General features: G+C 30.7%; 1 protein-coding gene across 2 annotated transcripts; it reads right to left on the reverse strand.

Moving 5' to 3' along the window:
• Positions 1 to 2312: 2312 nt before the first annotated feature.
• Positions 2313 to 20608, reverse strand: LOC131852067 (glucose transporter type 1-like). 2 transcript variants are annotated; one of them, XM_059202670.1, is made up of 2 exons: positions 20449 to 20608; positions 2313 to 3837 (listed from the first exon to the last, which is right to left on the reverse strand). In XM_059202670.1, exon 2 carries the CDS (start codon positions 3818 to 3820, stop codon positions 2441 to 2443), a length of 1380 nt encoding a protein of 459 aa, XP_059058653.1. In that variant the 5' UTR covers positions 3821 to 3837; positions 20449 to 20608; the 3' UTR covers positions 2313 to 2440. The 2 variants fall into 2 exon arrangements, with proteins under 2 accessions (XP_059058653.1, XP_059058654.1); XM_059202671.1 differs by lacking the exon at positions 20449 to 20608 and adding an exon at positions 8642 to 8825.
• Positions 20609 to 20672: the final 64 nt, after the last annotated feature.

Here is a 20672-nt window from a genome sequence, read left to right on the forward strand (position 1 = left end):
TAACCGATCCCAAATGGAACAAAACCAGTCGACAAATAGAAGTGGTGCCACAATACATTCTACAAGACAATTTGATATTTGATTAAAATACATTAGAAAAAACAATATTTAGAAGCTACAACGTAAGTAATAATAAATAATTATAACATATTGTTGGTCACTATATGTCGATAGTGAGATGCCCTACACTATAATATCTAAAGGTTGGCACTATAACACTAGGACGGGTGGAGTTACTTACGAACAATTTCGTGAATACATCATAGGAATATATTATTATCATGTACATATATGTTACAATTGGGAATAATAAAGATACATTGAGAAATAACCCGTATGAATTATTTCAAATAAGTGTATAAATTTTAATATTAATATTATATACTATTCTAATATATTTTTACATGAAGAACTTATTACATCAATGAAATTATATGAGAACACAAAATTATTCGATTGCAAGTAAATAATTATCACCGCATATGTGCAATGACAATTCGTAATAACATATAAGTTAAGATATAAAGATAATATACAAAGTCACTAAAACTCTAATTACCAAAATTCACGTACAACTACAATAACAAATAAAATATATATTGTAAAAAAAATAACAAATCACAAAACTATAAATGTCCCTAGAAGAGAATAAAAGTATATCAAACAATTTATTGGTCCTCGAAAGTTTAAAGACACATTTAATACAAACAGAGAAAGATTTGTTGAATTAAATTTTAAAGCATATTGTGCACCAACGTGTAATACTGGCAACTTGTAACGAACACCTTGTAATCTAGGGCATATCAAAACAAAGATGGTGGGCTAAATAAATAATAAGCGTGGAAAATTGTAATCAATAGAAATCTTAAAAGTTTTACTAATAGAATACCATATATAAAAGAAATAGAATAAATAAAAGAAATGAAAATGAAATTAAAGAAATAGAAATAAATGAATGCGATATATAAAAGAACATTCGCCATTCTACTTATTGCTAATTTACAAAACACAGATGATATTTATGATGATAAAACTTATTAACAATTAAAGTAGCTGTGACCCAATAGATTTAATAAAGTAAAAAATTGCAAAAATTAAATTAAATACAAAACCCTTCGTATGAGAGCATTTTATAAAATTTTTAATAGATACTCCTGACATTAAAAATTTTAATTACAAGTAAGCTAATGTATCTAATAAAGCTTTATAATAATGAATAATCACTCTTTAATCATTAATTTTGGTTGTATATTAAATATGATCGATTGCTACTAAGGTTAGCAAACAAAGGCCTCCAAGCTATAACTACAACGCAACTTATGCTCTACAGAATAGTCGTACTTATGAATTTCTACTTCAGTAATTGAATCTATTTAAATACCACAATAATTCAAGCAATATGGTGAAAAACTCCATTAATAAACTTTTGTTAGTTTTAACGAGGCATCATCAGGCATTGAACAGAGTTCGGATATAGCTTGGAAGCCTAGTGTTGACTGTTTAGCGAACAAACTGCGTGAAAATGCGTTAGAACCTATTTTATTTTCTCAATTCTTTAAGGCATTAAAATAGGTTCTTATATTTTCAGCAAGATGAAGTCGTTATAATGCCGCGTACAGATTGGTGAGCACAAATTCGAGGTAGCTTGACGCAACATCTAAATAACTTTATACAAAAGTCAAAGAATCGATGTCCAAATCTCCAGGTCGTGAACGAGGACTCCAAAGCAAACTAGTAACAATGACACTTAATAATTGTTTATTAGACAGGAAAAGCTATGTTTTCGACCAAAAGATTCGGACAATTACCTGAACTTTAATTTTAATTTTCACTGTATACGTTTTAATTATAGAATTTTATAAAATGTAGATATTAGTTTCATTAATACTACATAATGTCCTAATTATTTAAATAGTAAAATTTTATATTCGCGTCATAATAAGTACTAAGTTTTGGAAATATCAAGTAAGTGAGGTATTCAGTCTTTCTAGTTTTATGCGATTCTAGTTAGTGGGCATACTGAATGCTTATTTACTAATAAAAACAATATCCAAAGGCATAAATTTAAACATAACAATAATGTACTCGTACAGTAACTTTATAACTTACTTCCGTATTAATATAGAAACACCAAACGTTTGATAGACCTATTTTATTTATTCAACTTTATTTTTTCCATAAATTCAATTGGATTAGATAATTTTTATTAATAAAATTGCATCCGTTCCCAACCTCTTACAAATAACATAGAGGCCAGGTTTACATTTAAAACCAAGTCATCTTTATATTAATAGTTAAATAGATTTATATTTAAAGATTAATATTCTGGCTTCTATGTATTGTTGAAATAATTATCACAATTCACACTATAGACTTATTGCAGTATTTAATACGCTTACATCTAAGGAATGTGGCTTAAGTCTATCATGTTAAACTGAAACTACTTTTTAAAGAGAGCTGTTACTTCCTCGATTGTCCTGTTCTTAGTTTCAGGCAATTTGAAGAAAGTGAATAGGAAGAATAATATCAATAGGATTGTATAAGGCAAGAATACGTAGTTACCCAACGCTTCAGACATTGGTATAAATGTTAAACCAACTACGAAGTTGGCGAACCAATTCACCAGGGCTCCCACACTTACAGCGGCGCTTCTAGCGCCCTGATTGAACAACTCTGATAAGATCATCCAAGGTATAGAACTAGGACCTACGCCGAAAAATGCTACATATAGGAATGTGAAAATAACAGCAAATGTGCTCATAGTTGAATTATTTTCGTACGTGAAGAAAGCGATCGTCATTAGAACGGAGAAAACAGTCATTCCACCGAGTCCAACCAACTGTAAGGTACGTCTCCCTAAACGATCCATTAAAGGTATCGACACCAAAGCCATTACGAATAAGACACTGCCAACTCCAATTGAGGCCAATCGTGCAACAGACAGCTCGAGACCGGCTGACTGAAAAATAGTTACAGAATAATAAAGAACTGCGTTAATGCCGCCCAATTGTTGGGATAAATGCATAACTATACCAATAAGTAGTGGAGTACGTAGAGACGAAGTTCTAAATAGATCCATAATTGAGAATTTATCTTCTTCCTTCGTAGCTTGATCTTCAATGTGCATATCATTAATTTCATCGTTAATTTGGTTTGTACCTCTTATTTTCGTTAATGCTGTTCTTGCTTTTTCTTCATCACGAACTGATAATAATAAATATCTAGGTGATTCCGGTGCGAAAGGCAACATGATGCACTGAAGTGCTGATGGTATGATAGCTAATCCTAGTAGCCACGGCCATCCTGAGTCGCTGCCTAATATACCATCGATGCCGAGAATCTGTCCTCCAACCATCCCAAAAGCAACAGCCAACTGGTTTACAGTACCGAAAGCACCTCGTAAATTCACAGGTGCTATTTCAGATACATACGTAGGAGAAGCGGTAGTCGCAAAACCACAGTTGATACCTATAATGAATCTTCCAATAATGAGCATTTCCACCGAGTATGCTACCTTACTAAAGCCCATAAAAACAGTACCGATGATGCCAATGAATGAGTTAATAAGCAGGGCATTCTTACGACCACGTGTTTCTACCAGCCAGCTTGCAAGTGGACATCCGATCATTCCTCCCACCGCAAATACGCTGACGATGACACTGAAGATGAGACTGGGGGAGAGGTCGTTCTGCTCTTGAATAAAGTTCTCGATGAATGTTCGCGGAGCGTTGATGACTCCCGTGTTGAACCCGAACTGCAGCATACCCAGGACGGCAGCGCTGACCGCGTACAGCAACGCACCTGTTGTACCACCCGCCATATTTGTGCGTTGTATTTCTGAAAAGAGATAATTTGCGTAATGACTACACAGGTCACCTTGAAATTCTGAAATTCACATGTGTTTTTGTATTGTTTTTTGTATTTTAATTGGTCTTATCATATTCATATACTTTAAATTTAATAAATGGGACCCAGAAGATTGAGCTTCATTTGTCGTTTATGATATAGCACTATAAACATTTTTCTAAACAAAGTAAGTATAAAATAGACAGTAACACTAAAATATCAAGAACGTAACAACGAGACAAGTTATTATCAAATGTAACCTTTATCTCTATCTAATTTCTGATAAGAAATGATATCTATTCAAAATGCCATTCTTATTATAATCTAGCGGTATACACGGATTTGCCAAAGTTACATTATAACATATCCCACTACTAAACTATACTTATTATAAACTAGCAAATAGACACAAGTTATTCTACGCGCACTTGCTTTTTTTTAAATATAATCTTTGATATTTTTAATCTTGGTATTAAAAAGCAATAGTGACCCAATTGAAATCGTATCACAACTTTCTAAAGATAAGAGAGAGATTTATTTATGTACTGTTTCATGAACGTTTCTATGGTACAATACGGGGAATTATTAGAAATGAGGAATATTCACTCTATTACTAATAATGTACCATGTTCGGTCGAGCCCTGGTAAGAACTGGAAACCTAATTAGTTAATTTGGGTGAATTCACCACGATAGGCTAACTAACATAAATGAAGTCAGGTTAGCCTGTCGTAGCTCATTCTTCAGTCTTTCAGTGGTGCGCCGCCAGGGTATACCGTTAGCACAGGCGGGTGCACTATTCCATTACTATCCATATATATACATAAAAAACCTAAAATTAAAAGCTAATAAGTATAAGTAACTACACAGCGAACAGAATTCACGATAAATGTTGAACACCGTGAAACAAAAGTAGATCTCAACATAATACATATACAAGACAATACTAAAAATCTACATAATACTATTTGACGAATAAAAGTGGTTCACCTTTATGTAGGTCACGTATTCAGCTGTACCGTGAAAACAAGTCTAAAGCTAGTTAAACTCTTTGCAAATATATTATAGAATAACATAAAATAATGTTAATAAACAAATTTGTACCATCTTGGATCTTGATCTAAACTGTTATTATATAGAGGAAAGAATTGATATTTTGTAGGTACGTGATAAATAAAGTAAGAAAATAAATATATTTTCACAATTCATTCACCTGTCAGCTTTGAAATTATAGAGCTGCTAGTACATTATCATAGCGTAAAATATAAGCTGTAATTTATTTAAAAACTTATGACTTCACTACAATTCTAGCACGTGCGAGGCTAGTTACAGATATAAATACAAGTATTAGTTGATTTCGAACTACGTGTACTTACAATATTTAACAAAAAAATTGTAACTTTGGTCATTTATTGGATCTAACTACAATTTGTTGTAGTAGAGTTCTAGACGAATCGTAACGACGACGTTCGATTGTTTAAGTTCGTTTTTAGCTTTCTTAAAGAGTTGATACAAATAACATAGAGGGTTAGTCAATGGTTTTGTAATAACATAGCATTAGTGAAATACTTATCTTATTTATTATCTTTACATATAATAATATAGTAAAATCGTGACGAGGCGATAACTGTGTACTTGTCTATCTGTTTGTGTATTAAAATTTGACGTAAAAAAAGCAGGAGGAATTAGTATTTTACTAATACTAATATTTTATAATAGGGGTAAAGATATAAGCTAAATACCTGAGAATTTTCTGAATACCCATGTCGTATACAATACGAAATCTCGAGCACCATTAGTATTTCATATAAAATGAGATTTTTATTTACTTCCTTGCTGTCCCGGCAAATTTTGTTTTGCCATATAAATTAAGAAAACAGACGTCGTAAAAGGGGTGAAAATACGAAGTTGTATGTATTTTTCAATGCTAAGCATACAAAGGTAAATCATAATAAAATAAAAATAAAATTGTCAAAAAAAATATTATTTAGAAGTGGGGTGTATGAAAAATAGATGTTTACTGATACTGAGGCCAATCCGATATGCACACAAAATTTCATAAAAATCGTAGTAGAGCCGTTTCAGAGGAGTATGATAACTAACATTGTGACACGAGAATTTTATATATTAGACTAGCATATCCGGCCACACGTTGCTATGACTAAAATTCTTGAATAAAATAATATTGCGACGATAATTTGAGATGTAAGCTATTCTCTTTCAAGTTGGATCAAATTGCACACAATGTGCAAATCAAATTTACAATCGGTTTACTAATTTAGGAGTCCATCGCGGACAAACAACGTGACACGTAATTTTTATATATAAAGATTACCAAATTACATATTGTATTATACAATATAGTCACAGTTACTTACACAGCGTATCTCTATATCTGTGCTCTAAATACTAGATGACATTTTTAAGATATCTCGTAATCGATATCTTAACAGTCATAAGTGTTAAGATGAAGTAACCTCTATAAAAGTGACATAAAATATGAAATATAATTTGAAAAGGTCCGGTGAAATGCCATACATTTTATTATACTTTGTAAGGCGTCATGAAATATGATTTCTAACCTTTATTGGGACGGTTCGGTCACTATAAAATATCAGTAGACCATGATTCAGGCCGTTGAATAATTTGATTCAAAACATATATATAGTTTCATTAATACAATTTCATCCACTTAAACTTTGGAAAGAGAGTATTTACAAAAAATAAAGTCGGTAGCGGATAAGTCAACAAAATAAAACAGTATAACAATAACCCAATAACAACACAGCGCCCTCTAGTCTTATAATAAGCAGAGTTTTTACTATGTTTACCACACTGATAGAAATACTTAAATATTTTTTTTATAAATACTTAATGAGCTAATTAACCTGACCTCATACTCATCTTATCTTTCTCCACTGGTAGCACCAGCGTAAACTGATAGCGCAGACGGGTGCACCATTCCATTATCATCCATGAAAATACATACACAGGAAACACCTAGTTCAGTACAAACAGTTTCTTTTGTTTTTGGTAATTATGGTCTGGTTGAATACGTATGTACGTACCATGCGAGGCGATCCCGCGAGCATTGGCGATGTACTAAAACGCTAGAACACCGAAGCCTAATTATAATAATTTTGTTTAATTTCTCTACTATTGGTGTATCTATTAAGGTTATAAACATTTCATAGGGCTCATTTGACTATATCGGGACGGTCAACACAAGCTCCGATCGATTAATTGCGTGATGATTGATGTCTTGTTTAGAGACAACACACGTGTTATGTAATATGAGTATTGGTAGATTAACTTAATAACAATTGAAGATTGTTTACTAAAAAGGAAGGCCATTAAGTCTCTACTATGATAAGTCAGTTAGTTGGTATGTGTGAGACAATATACATATTTTGCAGGAACCTAATATTTGCCGATATAGATTTGTATAGATGCATGTATCGTGGATATCTATATCTCTTCTAATTCTGCCGCTTTTTCTGTAAACTATGTTTCTGTTTAAAGAGTGAGTGTAACTACATTTCTGAGCTATTACACCTCAGAACCAATGATAGGACATGAGGAACACCATGGGCATTTGGGCACTTGACTACGTCATATTCCTATAGATATCCATACTCAAGTATATTAGCAACGAATACTCCTTTTCATGAAGGGCGTTTCAATTACATAAAATAGATAGAAAAAGTAGTTCAATTCAAATTGAATAGGCATCTGCAGTATCATAATTGCATACACAGACGGAAGAATTTATATATTATACACTTACATTAAAAATCATAAATAGTACTGCGTTTAAAATGAATGTCCTAGAATCATGCATAGCCAAATAGGCTTATCTAAATTTATGTGTAGGTACGTCTGTGACTAAATACCGTGTAGGAAAGTAAAAATAGTTGAAATATAGTCAATCATGAAAAAGAATGGAAATTAAATATCTTCACTGATGCCCTGAATTAAGGCTATATTATATATAAAATAAAATGTAGAGTCGCTGTGTAGATCAGGTCCAAATTTTTTATTTGTATTTATATTTGTTTGTTCTAATTGTTGAATAAAATATATTTGCTTTATAATTATAAATATTGGACTATGTGTAAGTGCCTGTAAATCTTAATTAACAATTAGAGAGAAACAGACGTCATCTACTCTTATAGTAAGTTTAATAATATATTTGTTCTTACCTACCAGGTAAACTGAACAAATCTTCATATAAAAGCTGCTGACCCCGCAGCATAGTTTAATCAATTTAATAGGTATGATAGATAGATATATTTACGATAGATAGTATGAAGAGTTCAAAATTTATTTTCTGATTACTTCAATTGGTTGGTGAATTTACGAGTGTTATTACCTACTTCGCTTCCGGCTTGTTTACCTACAAATTACGAAGAACCCTATATACCTATTAAACAAATAATATTGGGCAAAGATAGAACCCGTAAACATTGCACAGTGAGGTAGTGTAATTAAACCGGTACACCGTCAAGGTCATCTTGTAATTTAAGTAAACAAGCAATAGATATCAACGAGCCAGTAGTTTAATAAGCAACATATCAATGTAACTTATTAAAATAATATCTAGAAAGTTCTATCAAGCAGATGACAGGAAAAACTGCTAATATACACATAACTAGGAATACTTTCGAACTTTCACTTATACAATAAGAATGTGTCAACAAATGTAATGTATATGTACATATATGTCGAATAAAATCAATTTAAATTAAACAAAATAACAACAAAACAAAACAAACAAAATAAAAATATTTCACATACCTAAGGTAAGTTATTAACAGCGCTGTTAATTAACTTATCAGCACATATATTTTTGCACTCAGTAATTGAAAAATATATAAAATACGATACACAGATTGAGACACCCACTTCACAAGGAAAACGTGAACATTTTTCAATCGAATAAAAAGGAAAAACCGATTTGTGGCAAGAGTGTTTCGACGGCAACGGAGCGGAACGCACTGACGATGAAATCAAGGCTGACAACACGACGGTTGTTTGCGAAACTTGTAAAGGTGTCTATAAACTTAAGTAATGCGATAATTGTTGATTAAAACGTACACTTAAATAAATATACATACATACGACCCAGACTCATACAAACATGAACCCCCGACCATAAATTAAGTCGTGCAAAACTTAGTAAATTAATAAAACAACAAAATCAGTTGACATACCAAATATGTAGGCACCTTAATTGTTGTCAATCCAGTGGCGTAAGTAATGGACGAGCGATTACTTGCTACAGCTAAGTATTTATTATTGTTAAATGCATGTTTTGAATTATGCTACTCATAGGCATGACGCGATGGAGTTGCATAGGTGCAATAAAATTACCTGTTTTATAGAACCGCCATAATTGTTATAAACATATTTTAGTTTTATTATTGTATTGCACTTACTTTTCCTACGATCTATAATTTTTATTTGGCAGTAAGTAATAAAAATTACTAGTGATCGCCAACTAGGTCGAATTCCACCATAATTATTAATATCAAAAGCAAAATAAATCTATACACAATTTGATGCGTGTGTATGTCAAAAATGTTTTTTTACTGATTTAATCTTTTTATGGATAATTAAAAAAAAAAGTATTCTGCACTCCTTCTCTTAAACTATAAGTGTGCGAAATTTCATATTTCTTCATCCGCGCTATTTTCGTAAAAAGGGTACAAAGTTTTTGCTTCACGTATATGTATATAGGTAATAATATCTCAGGACAATTCACACAGCGCCATCTATCCCAAGTTAAGCAGATCTGCTTATGGATACTAGACAACTGATACACTTACTTTTTTTAAATACATGTATGTATGTATTTAAAAAAAGTAACTGTATCAGTTATAATATAATACGTATCTGTAGAAAACACCCAGAACGATAGTAATAATCATACTCATAAATACAAATATTTCTACTGTGCGAAGAATCGAACCCGCAACTATCGAAAGTAAGGCGGCATGCTAAATCCCTAGACAGAGGCCGTCATGTGTAGATAAAAAATATATATATGAAAATGATTTCAATCATAATTAATAAATGGTATTCTAATTACATGTACATCATCGGAAACTCACATAAATCAGAACAGAAAATGTGCCAACCACGAAAACACAAACTCGAAGCAATTTCTAGAATAATTACAAACGTGACTTTATAAGTGAAGTCTATAAAAAATGTCTACCTCAAATGTTTCTAACAGCATGATAGGCATCCTATTTTTAAGAGTCTAAAAATAAACATTGAAGGGTTAGAAGGGGAGAAACCTAACCAATTTTCATAGCCTGTATAAGCAACATCGAATTCGTTGCTAAGTATATCAAAATGACTATCTTTATGAGATTGACGTCATTGTCGCAGTACGTTAACTTCAAAGCTGGATGATTTTTAAGCTGTGTCACCGTAGATAATCAAGATTTTGGTATGATGTAAGGCGACAGTTTCCCCGCTTTAGAAACAATTTTCAACGCCTACAGAACGATCTTACAGTATTTAACGGATAATTTATTTTCCAAATGAATATCGAATTATATCTACAGTATTATTCTTTTTCACATGAAACTCGAATGACAAAGAACTTAACGATCTACCTGAGGAAAGCTACCAACCCCCTATAAACCTGAGCATTACGGACACAAAAAAATTTAAATAGAAATACTATGGTAATATGTTATAACACATACTAATCTGTGTGCCAGTCCGCGCGGACAGTTTTTTTTTTTACTACCCTTGCGCAAAGTCACATTAATTTCGATCAAAAAGATGCAAATGCCCTATTGTGCGATTTTGGGGTACAAACATAATAGTGGAACTTCTTTGTTCTATGATTACGGTCATCACATAATCATGTAACGCTTGTGCATCATGTTATGCCTCCATACTCTCAATTTCACAGCCGTATGTCAAAGGAATCAAGCTGCTTAACGGCTGAAATAGGTGAGACAGACAAACGATTTACAAAGACTTACTTTACAAACCCCTCGTGAATTCGAAATCCTATTAAAATTATAAACATACTAGCTGACCTTTATAACTTACTTGACATTTATCAGTAAATTTCGACGAATTTACATAATATCTTTTTAAATTATATATTATATATGTTTTATTACTGTAAAGTTTCATCATAATCCGTTCAGTAGTTTTTGCGTGAAATAGTAACAAACAATCATAAACTTTCGCATTTATAATATTAGTAAGATTCACAGTGGATAATGACATCTCGTTTATAATAGTATGCGCAGGCAGGGCAATATATAGCAAATTCTAAATTCCTTGTAGACTCCATATCATCAACACAACCCGACAGATATACAAAATACGATCGACTTTATTGTTTTGCAGATATTTATAGCAACAAAAAAATATATTAAAACAATGAATATTCATTATACTGACTATACATATGCGTATATTAACTTTTATAAACCTTCCGGGTCTAAAAATAATTCATTTATTTATTCCAAACAAATTGTACTATATCAAATTTTAAGGTTATTTTAAGCAATCTGTGGGTTTGCTTAATATCCCTATAATATTAATTATCCCTATAATAAATACATAATATGAAGTCACACTCGTAAATCTTACAAGGGGTAGAAAGAGGCGTTGTCAATTATCGACGTTGTTTCCCTTGGTATATTTTATCTGTAACTATTGAATATATAAAATCATGACAATCAATATGTAATTTACAATTTTCTTACTATACTTACTAATTTATAAACACGAAAGATTGTGAGTATGGATGTATTTTTGTTACTCTTTTACAAAAACTACTGAACGGATTGTGATGAAACGTTACTTTACAGTAATGTACCTACTTACATTACTGTAAAGTTTCATGTATATGTATCAGAATAACACATAGGTTGTAATTTTAAAAGATATTGTGTAAATTGGGCAAAATGTAATGATAAATGTAAATAAGTGCGATGCAGATGAAGTTAATCTTATATATAAAATTCTCGTATCACAGTTTTCGTTCCCATACTCCTCCGGAACGGCTTAACCGATTCTCATGAAATTTTGTGAGCGTATTGAGTAGATCTGAGAATCGGCCAACATCTATTTTTCATCCCAGGTAGTCCACCCCTAAATTATTATTTTTTTATTTTAAGGCAAAACAACGTTTGCCGGGACAGCTAGTATTATTATACGTTTAAGTTAGTATTATTATACGTATGCAAAACCAAAGTTACACTGTTTACTGGAAACTAAGTGAATAACTACAATACAAACAATACAAGCATCATAGGCCTCATATAATTAAAAAAGCAAAACAATCCGAAGAGCAAAGCAAACCTGGTAAGCGGTAACCATCTCTTATATATATTCATGACCAGCTCTAAGGACATTACGTTACCATGTGACACTTATACGTTGGTATCGCAGGCTAAGAATGGCAGTAATTGATGATGAGAAGCTGCTTGCACTGCTAGCCTTTGACTAGCCCTTCAAATGAAAAAGCTTACAAATAAACGTGCCTGACGGAAATAGACAGTACACAACCATTTTTTACAAAGTCTACCTCGGGGACTTACATAAACCTCCGAAGTAGGATGTATAATGAAATACATACAGACAGACATAACCCTTGTTAAAAACCAGATACTCATAAATATGTACCCCAAAGTCAAATGGTCCCTTCTTCTTGCGGTTTTCCCGACATTAAAATACGCACGTACAACACGCAACCGCAATGATTCAAAGTGTCAAATAAAAGCATGTACACACGACCCTAAAATCGTTTTTTTAACTAGCCTAATGCTATTGGCCGAAGCTGGCCTTTATAGCTTCATTGAACGAAAGGGGCGAGTACAGATGGCACTCCAAACCTGCGGACCGGACCGGCTGAAAACCAATTCCTACCTGATGGATACGAGTTTTGTCTGAGGGCACCGCTAGGGGTTCGAATCTACTTTCAGGCCGTCGTAATTTCCATCCCCGTTAAAATTGGACTGATAACATTAATAAGGGACCTAAAATTGGTGACAATAGCAGTTGTGGGTAGCGTCCTAGATCAAATCGTCAGGGAGAATAATAATGATTAATATTTGTCTACTTATAATGCGCTCTATGTAGTTCTTTACGCCGGGTGCCCAACTTTAAAACATTTGGCCTCGTACGAATTTAAAAATCGCGTATATTATCTCGGTTTAGCTCACTAACCTCGTACATAATCGTATTTTAACCGATTTCCCTAGGTATTGCACTTACGCGGGGATAAAAATATCCTCGTATCGAAGGCCAAAAATTTCGTACCTGTTCGAAGATTCTCGTACAGTTGGCAACCTGTACCTACTCTTCTCTATTACTATCAATTTTAGGGCCGTGTGTAGATGCTATAACAGCTGTTGTTAAACTAAACTGAGTGTTAAGGTGTCGACTTTACTAAATATCACAACACGAATATATAGATATGCTTGATTTTTGGCATCGATAGAGAAATAATACATATACCTATTGGTAAGTAACTTAAAGATGTTTTTAAAAAAATAATTTACTCGTGACTTTTGTAACTTAAAAGTACTGAAAAAAATAACTTAGTTTCGATTGATGTAGGATTGAATAATGGATATTTACAATCTACTGACTGATGTAGGAGCCACGTTAACAATAAATACTTTCTATAACATCAACATACTAAAGTTATTACAGCAAAAGATTATGACTGTAAGTATAGCAAAGAAAATATACATTAGCCCATATTAATATACTTTCTGTATATTAATACCGAAGTATAAATAACAATAGACTTACAAATTCACAATCTGTCCATAACTATACGTATTGACTCGAGCATTGAAAGTAGGCCGCCAATGGTATCACAAGCATTTATTGGAATTTAACGTCCTTTGTCGCGTCTTGGACTTTCTCACCATCATGACTTATTTATGAGTTGGATTCGATTTTCATTTAGAACTAAGTAACTTTATACAGTAACCTGATGATTTTAAAAAATCAGGTAATCATAACCGCGTCATGTAGGATGTAAAATATTTTTTAAATAGGTTGTATTTACGATACCAAAGTCTATGGTAGTTAGATATTTGTCTGTGCCTCTGTGTAAATCTCTGCACGCTAATCTCAGAAACGGTTCAACCGATTTAAATGAGATTTTTATAAATATTGTAGCAAGCTTCCCGCAATGTAAGGTTTATTGCGTTCCATTGCATTTCACAAAACGTCTAATATAATTTATCTAATAATCTGACATTGAAATACATCATAATTCATTACCAGATTATTATATATGTATTTATTTATGGTTTATATATATGTAACTATTTATTCGTATATGTATGTGTATTGTCCATAGGTATATAGGTGGTATATATTATATACCACCCATGGTTGACTGGTAGATTTCATATTTCATATTTCGTTTATTAACCAATGTAAAAAACTTCTTTACATATATGGCAAGTCATAGGATACAGTAATTCATATTTATACAAATTCAATCCAATTACAATTACATTAATAAATAAAATTACATTAATTAACAAAATTACATTTTTAAATAAAATTATATTAATCAATAAAATTACTATAATAATAACTAATAACATAATATGTTCCGTAGTCATAATTACGATAAAATTATATTTAGGTCTACATACTCGGTAATATTATAAAAAGGATGTTTTTCAAAAAAAGATCTTATTTCAGTTTTGACTTGTTTTAGGAATTCTCTTATTTGCACAGTTAGTTTATTATACATTTTGATTTTTATACTAATGCCTTGTTTAAAAGTTTTACCAAGTCTTGTTTTAGGTAACTGTATATTGCCTTTATTACGCGTATGGTAATTATGATTATCGGAAATCTTATTTAACTCATTGCTTTTATCGTGTATTGTCAATAAGCTGTGGTAGATATACAATGAAATTACAGTCATAATTTTTTCTTTTATAAAGTATGGTCTGGCTGATACGCGCTTGTGGAGACCACAAATAATCCTTATTGCTAGCTTTTGCTGCCTGAGTATTTTGTTTATATCGGTAGCATTGCCCCAAATTGTCACTGCATAAGTAATTAAGGACTGAATATATGCGTAATATACAGACTTCAGCGCTTTTTTGTTAACTAATGATTTTAATTTACTTAAGGCAAAGTTGGCTGACGCGAGTTTATTACATAGTTTTCCGATATGAGATTTATGATTTAATTTATTATCGATAGTGTATCCAAGAAACGTTGTCTCTTTACTACAAGATCGTTGGCTTATATTTCCTATGTATGATTTGTTGGTAATGTTATAAGTCATAAGAACATTTTTATCGGTATTAAGTATAATTCCATTAGATCTAAACCAATCATTTAGGATCGCTGTTACTGAATTTACTTCATGTTCTAAAGTGTTTTTTGTTTGGGATCTTACGCCCACGTGTGTGTCATCGGCAAATAATGTTACAAGGCTATTAGGTGGTAGATTTGCCGGTAAATCATTAATATAGACTAGAAATAACAGCGGCCCAAGAATAGAACCTTGTGGTATTCCTATGTCAACTTGTGCTTTTTGTGAAACAATATTATTCACCGAAACCACTTGAATTCTATTACTTAAGTAGGATTTTATTATTTTTAATGTATTGCCTCTGAGCCCATAAAAATATAATTTGTCAATTAAAATATCATGTCTTAAACAGTCGAATGCTTTAGATAAATCACAGTAAATACTTGCACACTTCATTGACCCATCCAAAGATTCAAGAATATAATCAACTGTATATTCAATGGCCTTGGTTGAAGATTTATTTTCTCTAAAACCATATTGTGCAGTAGTAAATAAATCTTTACCTTCAAAGAATTTAACTATGGATTTCTTTAGGATAGTTTCCATAACTTTCGATAAAACAGGTAAAATACAAAACGGACGATAATTTGATGGATCTTGAGTGTTGCCCTTTTTAAATATAGGTGTTATTTTACCAAATTTAAATACATCTGGAAACACACCTGTTTCTATAGAAGTATTAAGTACATGTAATAATGCAAGCGTTAGTTTTTCATTACTTAATATTAGTTTTATTATTTTAGAGTCCATATCGTAAATATCCTTTGACTTTTTACTTTTCAGCTCTCTCATAATTTTCTTCAAATCTTGCAGCGTAACTATTTCTAGATGAAGCTCGTGCTTAATATTTGTAGCATTATTGAGATATTGAATGTATTCTTTTTTGTCTATTTTAATATTACCACTTATACTTTTAGCAATGTTACAGAAAAAGTTATTAAATATGTTTGAAATCATTTTTGGATTAGTTATAGGTATACCATTCTTGTCATTTATTTTTTCTATTCTAACTTTATTATGTTTAGATCTATTAGTTAATTTAGATATTGTATTCCATGTTGCCGCTACTTTATTCTGAGATTTCATAATTTTGTCCGAGATTTGCACTCTTTTCGCCGTTAATAAAACTTTTTTAAAACATTTCTTAAATTTCTTTAATTTTAATTTACGTCTTTCAGTAGGATATATAGATTGTAATAGTTCCAGTTTATTCAACGTGTCTCTAGATTTCATTATGCCTTTAGTTTCCCAGTAGTTTTTCTTATTTATAATATATTTTTTCTTCTTTGGGAATGCAATGTCATAAAAATATTTTAAACCTAATAAAAAAGTTTCAGCTTTTACGTTAGCATCGTCACAATTATAGATATCATAATAATATGTTTGGTCTTTATTAAGTAAATAGTGAAAGTAATTGCAGTTATTATTTGTGAATTGACGTGCAATGTAATTTTTTTTTACATCCTTTTTATAATTATACTGTATTTTAACGTTATAAACTAATTCGATAATATTATGGTCGGAGATCTTATAGTCAAGTACTTTACTATGTATAATATTGTCACAAAAATTTGTAATAAAATTGTCAATGCAGGTTGAACTGCCTTTGGCTATACGTGTGGGACTATCAATTAAAATATTCTTCATGTCAAAGTTTTTTAAAATTAATTTAAAATCTGTTAAGTATTTACTTTTGTTGAGGAAATTTATATTAAAGTCACCAGTTAAAATTATTTGCTTATTTTCTTTATTAACTTTAAATAGAATTTTTGAAAGTGTATCATAAAATATATTAATATCATAATTAGCGCGATATATACAGATTATTACAGTTTTTTGTGATTTTAATTCAATTGCCGCAGCTTCACAGTGTAATTCCTGTGACAAACAGGTAATATCACCGCGAGTGTTTGCGTGTGTTTTACTGGAGTGTCGATACACACACTAATATGTTTCTTTTGTGTTTTATTAAGTCTATGCAATTTATTTTGTAGTGATTTGATTTTTTTCATCTGGTTTTTTATCTTTTTAAATAATTTGCGGTTTTTATAAATCCTTGACCCTTTTACGTTTATTAATGATTGTGTTTTTAACTCTGTTGTCATTCTTAAATTATTATATTCATCCATAACTTTGTTTAATTTTAATTGTAGAAGTCTATTTTCAGTATTTATATCATTTAGTTGTTTTTTTAATGGTGTAATCAATGTATTATTTATTGAAACTACTTCTTCGCATTCAATGTTAGATTTTCTATTTGCTTCTTCTATGGTAACAATATCATTTTGTAAGTCAAAAATTTCTGACTCTTTAATTGTAATACATTTCTTTAAGTTTTGATTTTCTTTACATAATCTCTCGAATTCTATACTATTTTGTTCGTGTTCTTCTTCCATAATTTTTATTAATCGCATTTTTTCTTTAAGTTTTATATCTAAGTTGCATATTAATTGTTCGTATGTCTTTAGACTTTCGTCTTTAGTTTGAATTTGTTTATTTAAATTAGTTATGATTTCATCTTTTGCTTGTATTGACTGTTGCAATCGAGTTTCGACACCTAGTCTCGGATGTTTATTCATTTTGAATAAATGTTGTCTAACCACATACGCAGTTTCGATGATTATACTATTAGATTTAATTCGTTCTTATAACTTCACAAAAATTAATTTCGCCGTTCAGATTTGAAGGCACAACCTCTTGGATGAGAAGCAGACGCCTATCAAACTAGGCCAATGCTTGTGATAACCTCGAGTGCGAAATTATGTTTCAACATCTAGTCAAATATGTTGTCGTTAGACCGTTTCTTTTGAATGTTTGAAATATCACAAATGTTTGAATGTCACTGGGTTTGGTATACCCTGCACTTTTATAATAAAAATAGAAAATACACAAATTACTAATTTAACACTTTTACTTCACAAATTATATGTTTTTGTAGTATTGGAACTGTTTAATAGCACTTATTTGTAAATTATTTAATTTAATATGTCACTTTAGTTATGTATTCATAGTCGCTAGTTAGTTCGATTATTATCACTTTTTTATTCACTGTTCATAAATAGTTTGATGTACAAATAATAACACAAGTCTTTTAGAACTTAAATAATTAAATAAATTAATAGTTTCTGTAGAAATCGTTCGTTTTATATTTTTAAAGATTAATTTAACTGGGGATAGATAATGGATAGATAATGCCGCAAGGTGTTAAGTCCGCCATATGCACTTTAAAATTATGTGCATTAAAGTTCAAATTAACAAATAAATAAAATACGTTATTGTCATTACACATATGACGGTAGAACTAGAAGATATAGATATACATATATACACAAGAATGATATATGTTCCAGAGGGCATCGGCCCACGTCATACAGTCGCGGAATGCCTTACAATTATCTCGGGACGAGATCGCATTTCTTCGGCGCCACTAAGCACGTTTACTTATTTTTCGTCATGACGCAATGTCGTAATAAGACGACCAGTTTGTCATATCAAATTGTAAGTTTTGCTTGCCGCGTTAATGATAAAATACTTTTTAGAGATATAAAATTTAAACTAAAATGTCCAGTTGTACCGACATACGAAAACGAAAACTATAAATTTTGTTCTAATTATGAAAATGGAACGATGCATGCGTTATCAGTTTACGCTGGCGGGTCAATTAGTCCATACTGACAAATTTAACAGGAACTTATAACTATGGTTTCCAAGGGGAACCCTGTGGAGGGCAACCTGACATCGTACATTGCTAGCAATGGGTTCATTTGTCTACATCCTATTCCCCTTATGAACATATATAAAATCGGGAAAAAATAAGTGCCATTTTAAACATTAGTTTTATAAAAGATGTTTACTTTATATATAAATCAACTTAAATGATAAACAAAGTATAAAAGTAGAGTAGGAGATGCAAAATTGTGAAATAGTTACTACCAATATTTTTCAATATGCTACCAAAATTAATAAAATGGCAGATGGTGATTAGGTATATCAACATCTTATTTATTGTAGTTGTTAGATAATCATCAACAATTGGGACTACAAATGTACAGGCGAACTAAGACACTGGCACAACTAGTATTATTTGTCTAATAAGAAAATTATTAATTACATATGTGCATATATGTATGTATTTATTGAAGTCAGATTTTTAATATGCTTTTATTTTATGTCACGGGAAGTTCTCACATTCTTTCAGCTTTTGTTTGATGAAACATCCTCAACATACTTATATTAAATATTTTATGTAAGGAAATATATATTATTGTGTTCATATTACTCATAAACAAAGAAATTTAAATAAAAATAAAATTTCTTTACATGAACATGTATTAAAATTAATTTGTATTTTAATATTTTACTATTACCTTGAATATTTCATTTATAATAATAAAATTTTAGGCCTTACATACATATATTGCATTTTATAGATACCTCATTATTAATTTATATATGCAGGCAAGCAGAATTGGCAAGAAAGTCAGTAACAATATTCTAAGACCAAAATAAAGTTATATTAAATTTACTCAGGTGTACCATATGGGTATTATACCACTTAAATATTGTAACACTTCATCATAGACTGCATTACAATAAACATTATGACATGAGCCCCATTTGCCATTTCTTATGGGTAAGATGATATTCCTCCATACTCAGTAATTTCATTACCATACCTCTGTATACATTCAATACCTATTATTACATATATACAATATTATGCAATACAATAATTAAAGGATAAGAATTATTCATGTTATTTGACTAAATTAAAATTTTTAATTAATACTGTATCTAAAAGAAACAAAAATATACCATGTTCACGTAGTGGCACTGAAGAACTAAGGTCACTTAGCATTGTTCCTATTATTAATATCTATACACAATGACTTTGGTTTAACTACTAATACTTAACGAATAAATTATTCACCGTCCGCAATAGCCACGTAATAAAACACATACACCAACTCTTTTCTTTCTACATACCGCAATGTGAATATATCAACTTCTTGCGTCTAACTAGTGTAAACAAAACACGACAAATCAATTTTCTATAGTCGTAAACAACGAGTATTAAAATTTGCTTTATTAATGTACTTAATATCAAAACATCCGCACGAATATAAACATATGCGATTGTATAAACAATTAATTATTGACGAAACTATTCTCCTTTAAATATAAATATTTTTTATGAATTTGAAAGAAGCATATTGTAAATGATTACTAATATTCTTTTTATTGTAAATAAATTAAAAATACAAACCTTAATCAGCCATTCACTAGACGATACAATACTGTAGCAACATCTTCCCAAATATATTTTTCAAGACACTAAAATACAAGTCATAATCTATAGTGGTGAAACATTATTTCTATTAGTTTTATTTAATACATCAATATTATATTAAATAATAATTATTGATAAGTTCGCACCTTAGGATCAATATATACAAAAACAATTACAGTTAGAAAATCATTTTGTATAGA

The sequence above is a fragment of the Achroia grisella genome, unplaced genomic scaffold (genome assembly GCF_030625045.1).
Source record: "Achroia grisella isolate CSIRO2021 unplaced genomic scaffold, CSIRO_AGI_Agris_v1 utg821, whole genome shotgun sequence".
Classification (NCBI taxonomy): domain Eukaryota; kingdom Metazoa; phylum Arthropoda; class Insecta; order Lepidoptera; family Pyralidae; genus Achroia; species Achroia grisella.

Bases quoted from the DNA above. Each gene is read 5' to 3' on its own strand.
- LOC131852067 (XM_059202670.1), bottom strand. From the start codon at position 3,820: ATGGCGGGTGGTACAACAGGTGCGTTGCTGTACGCGGTCAGCGCTGCC.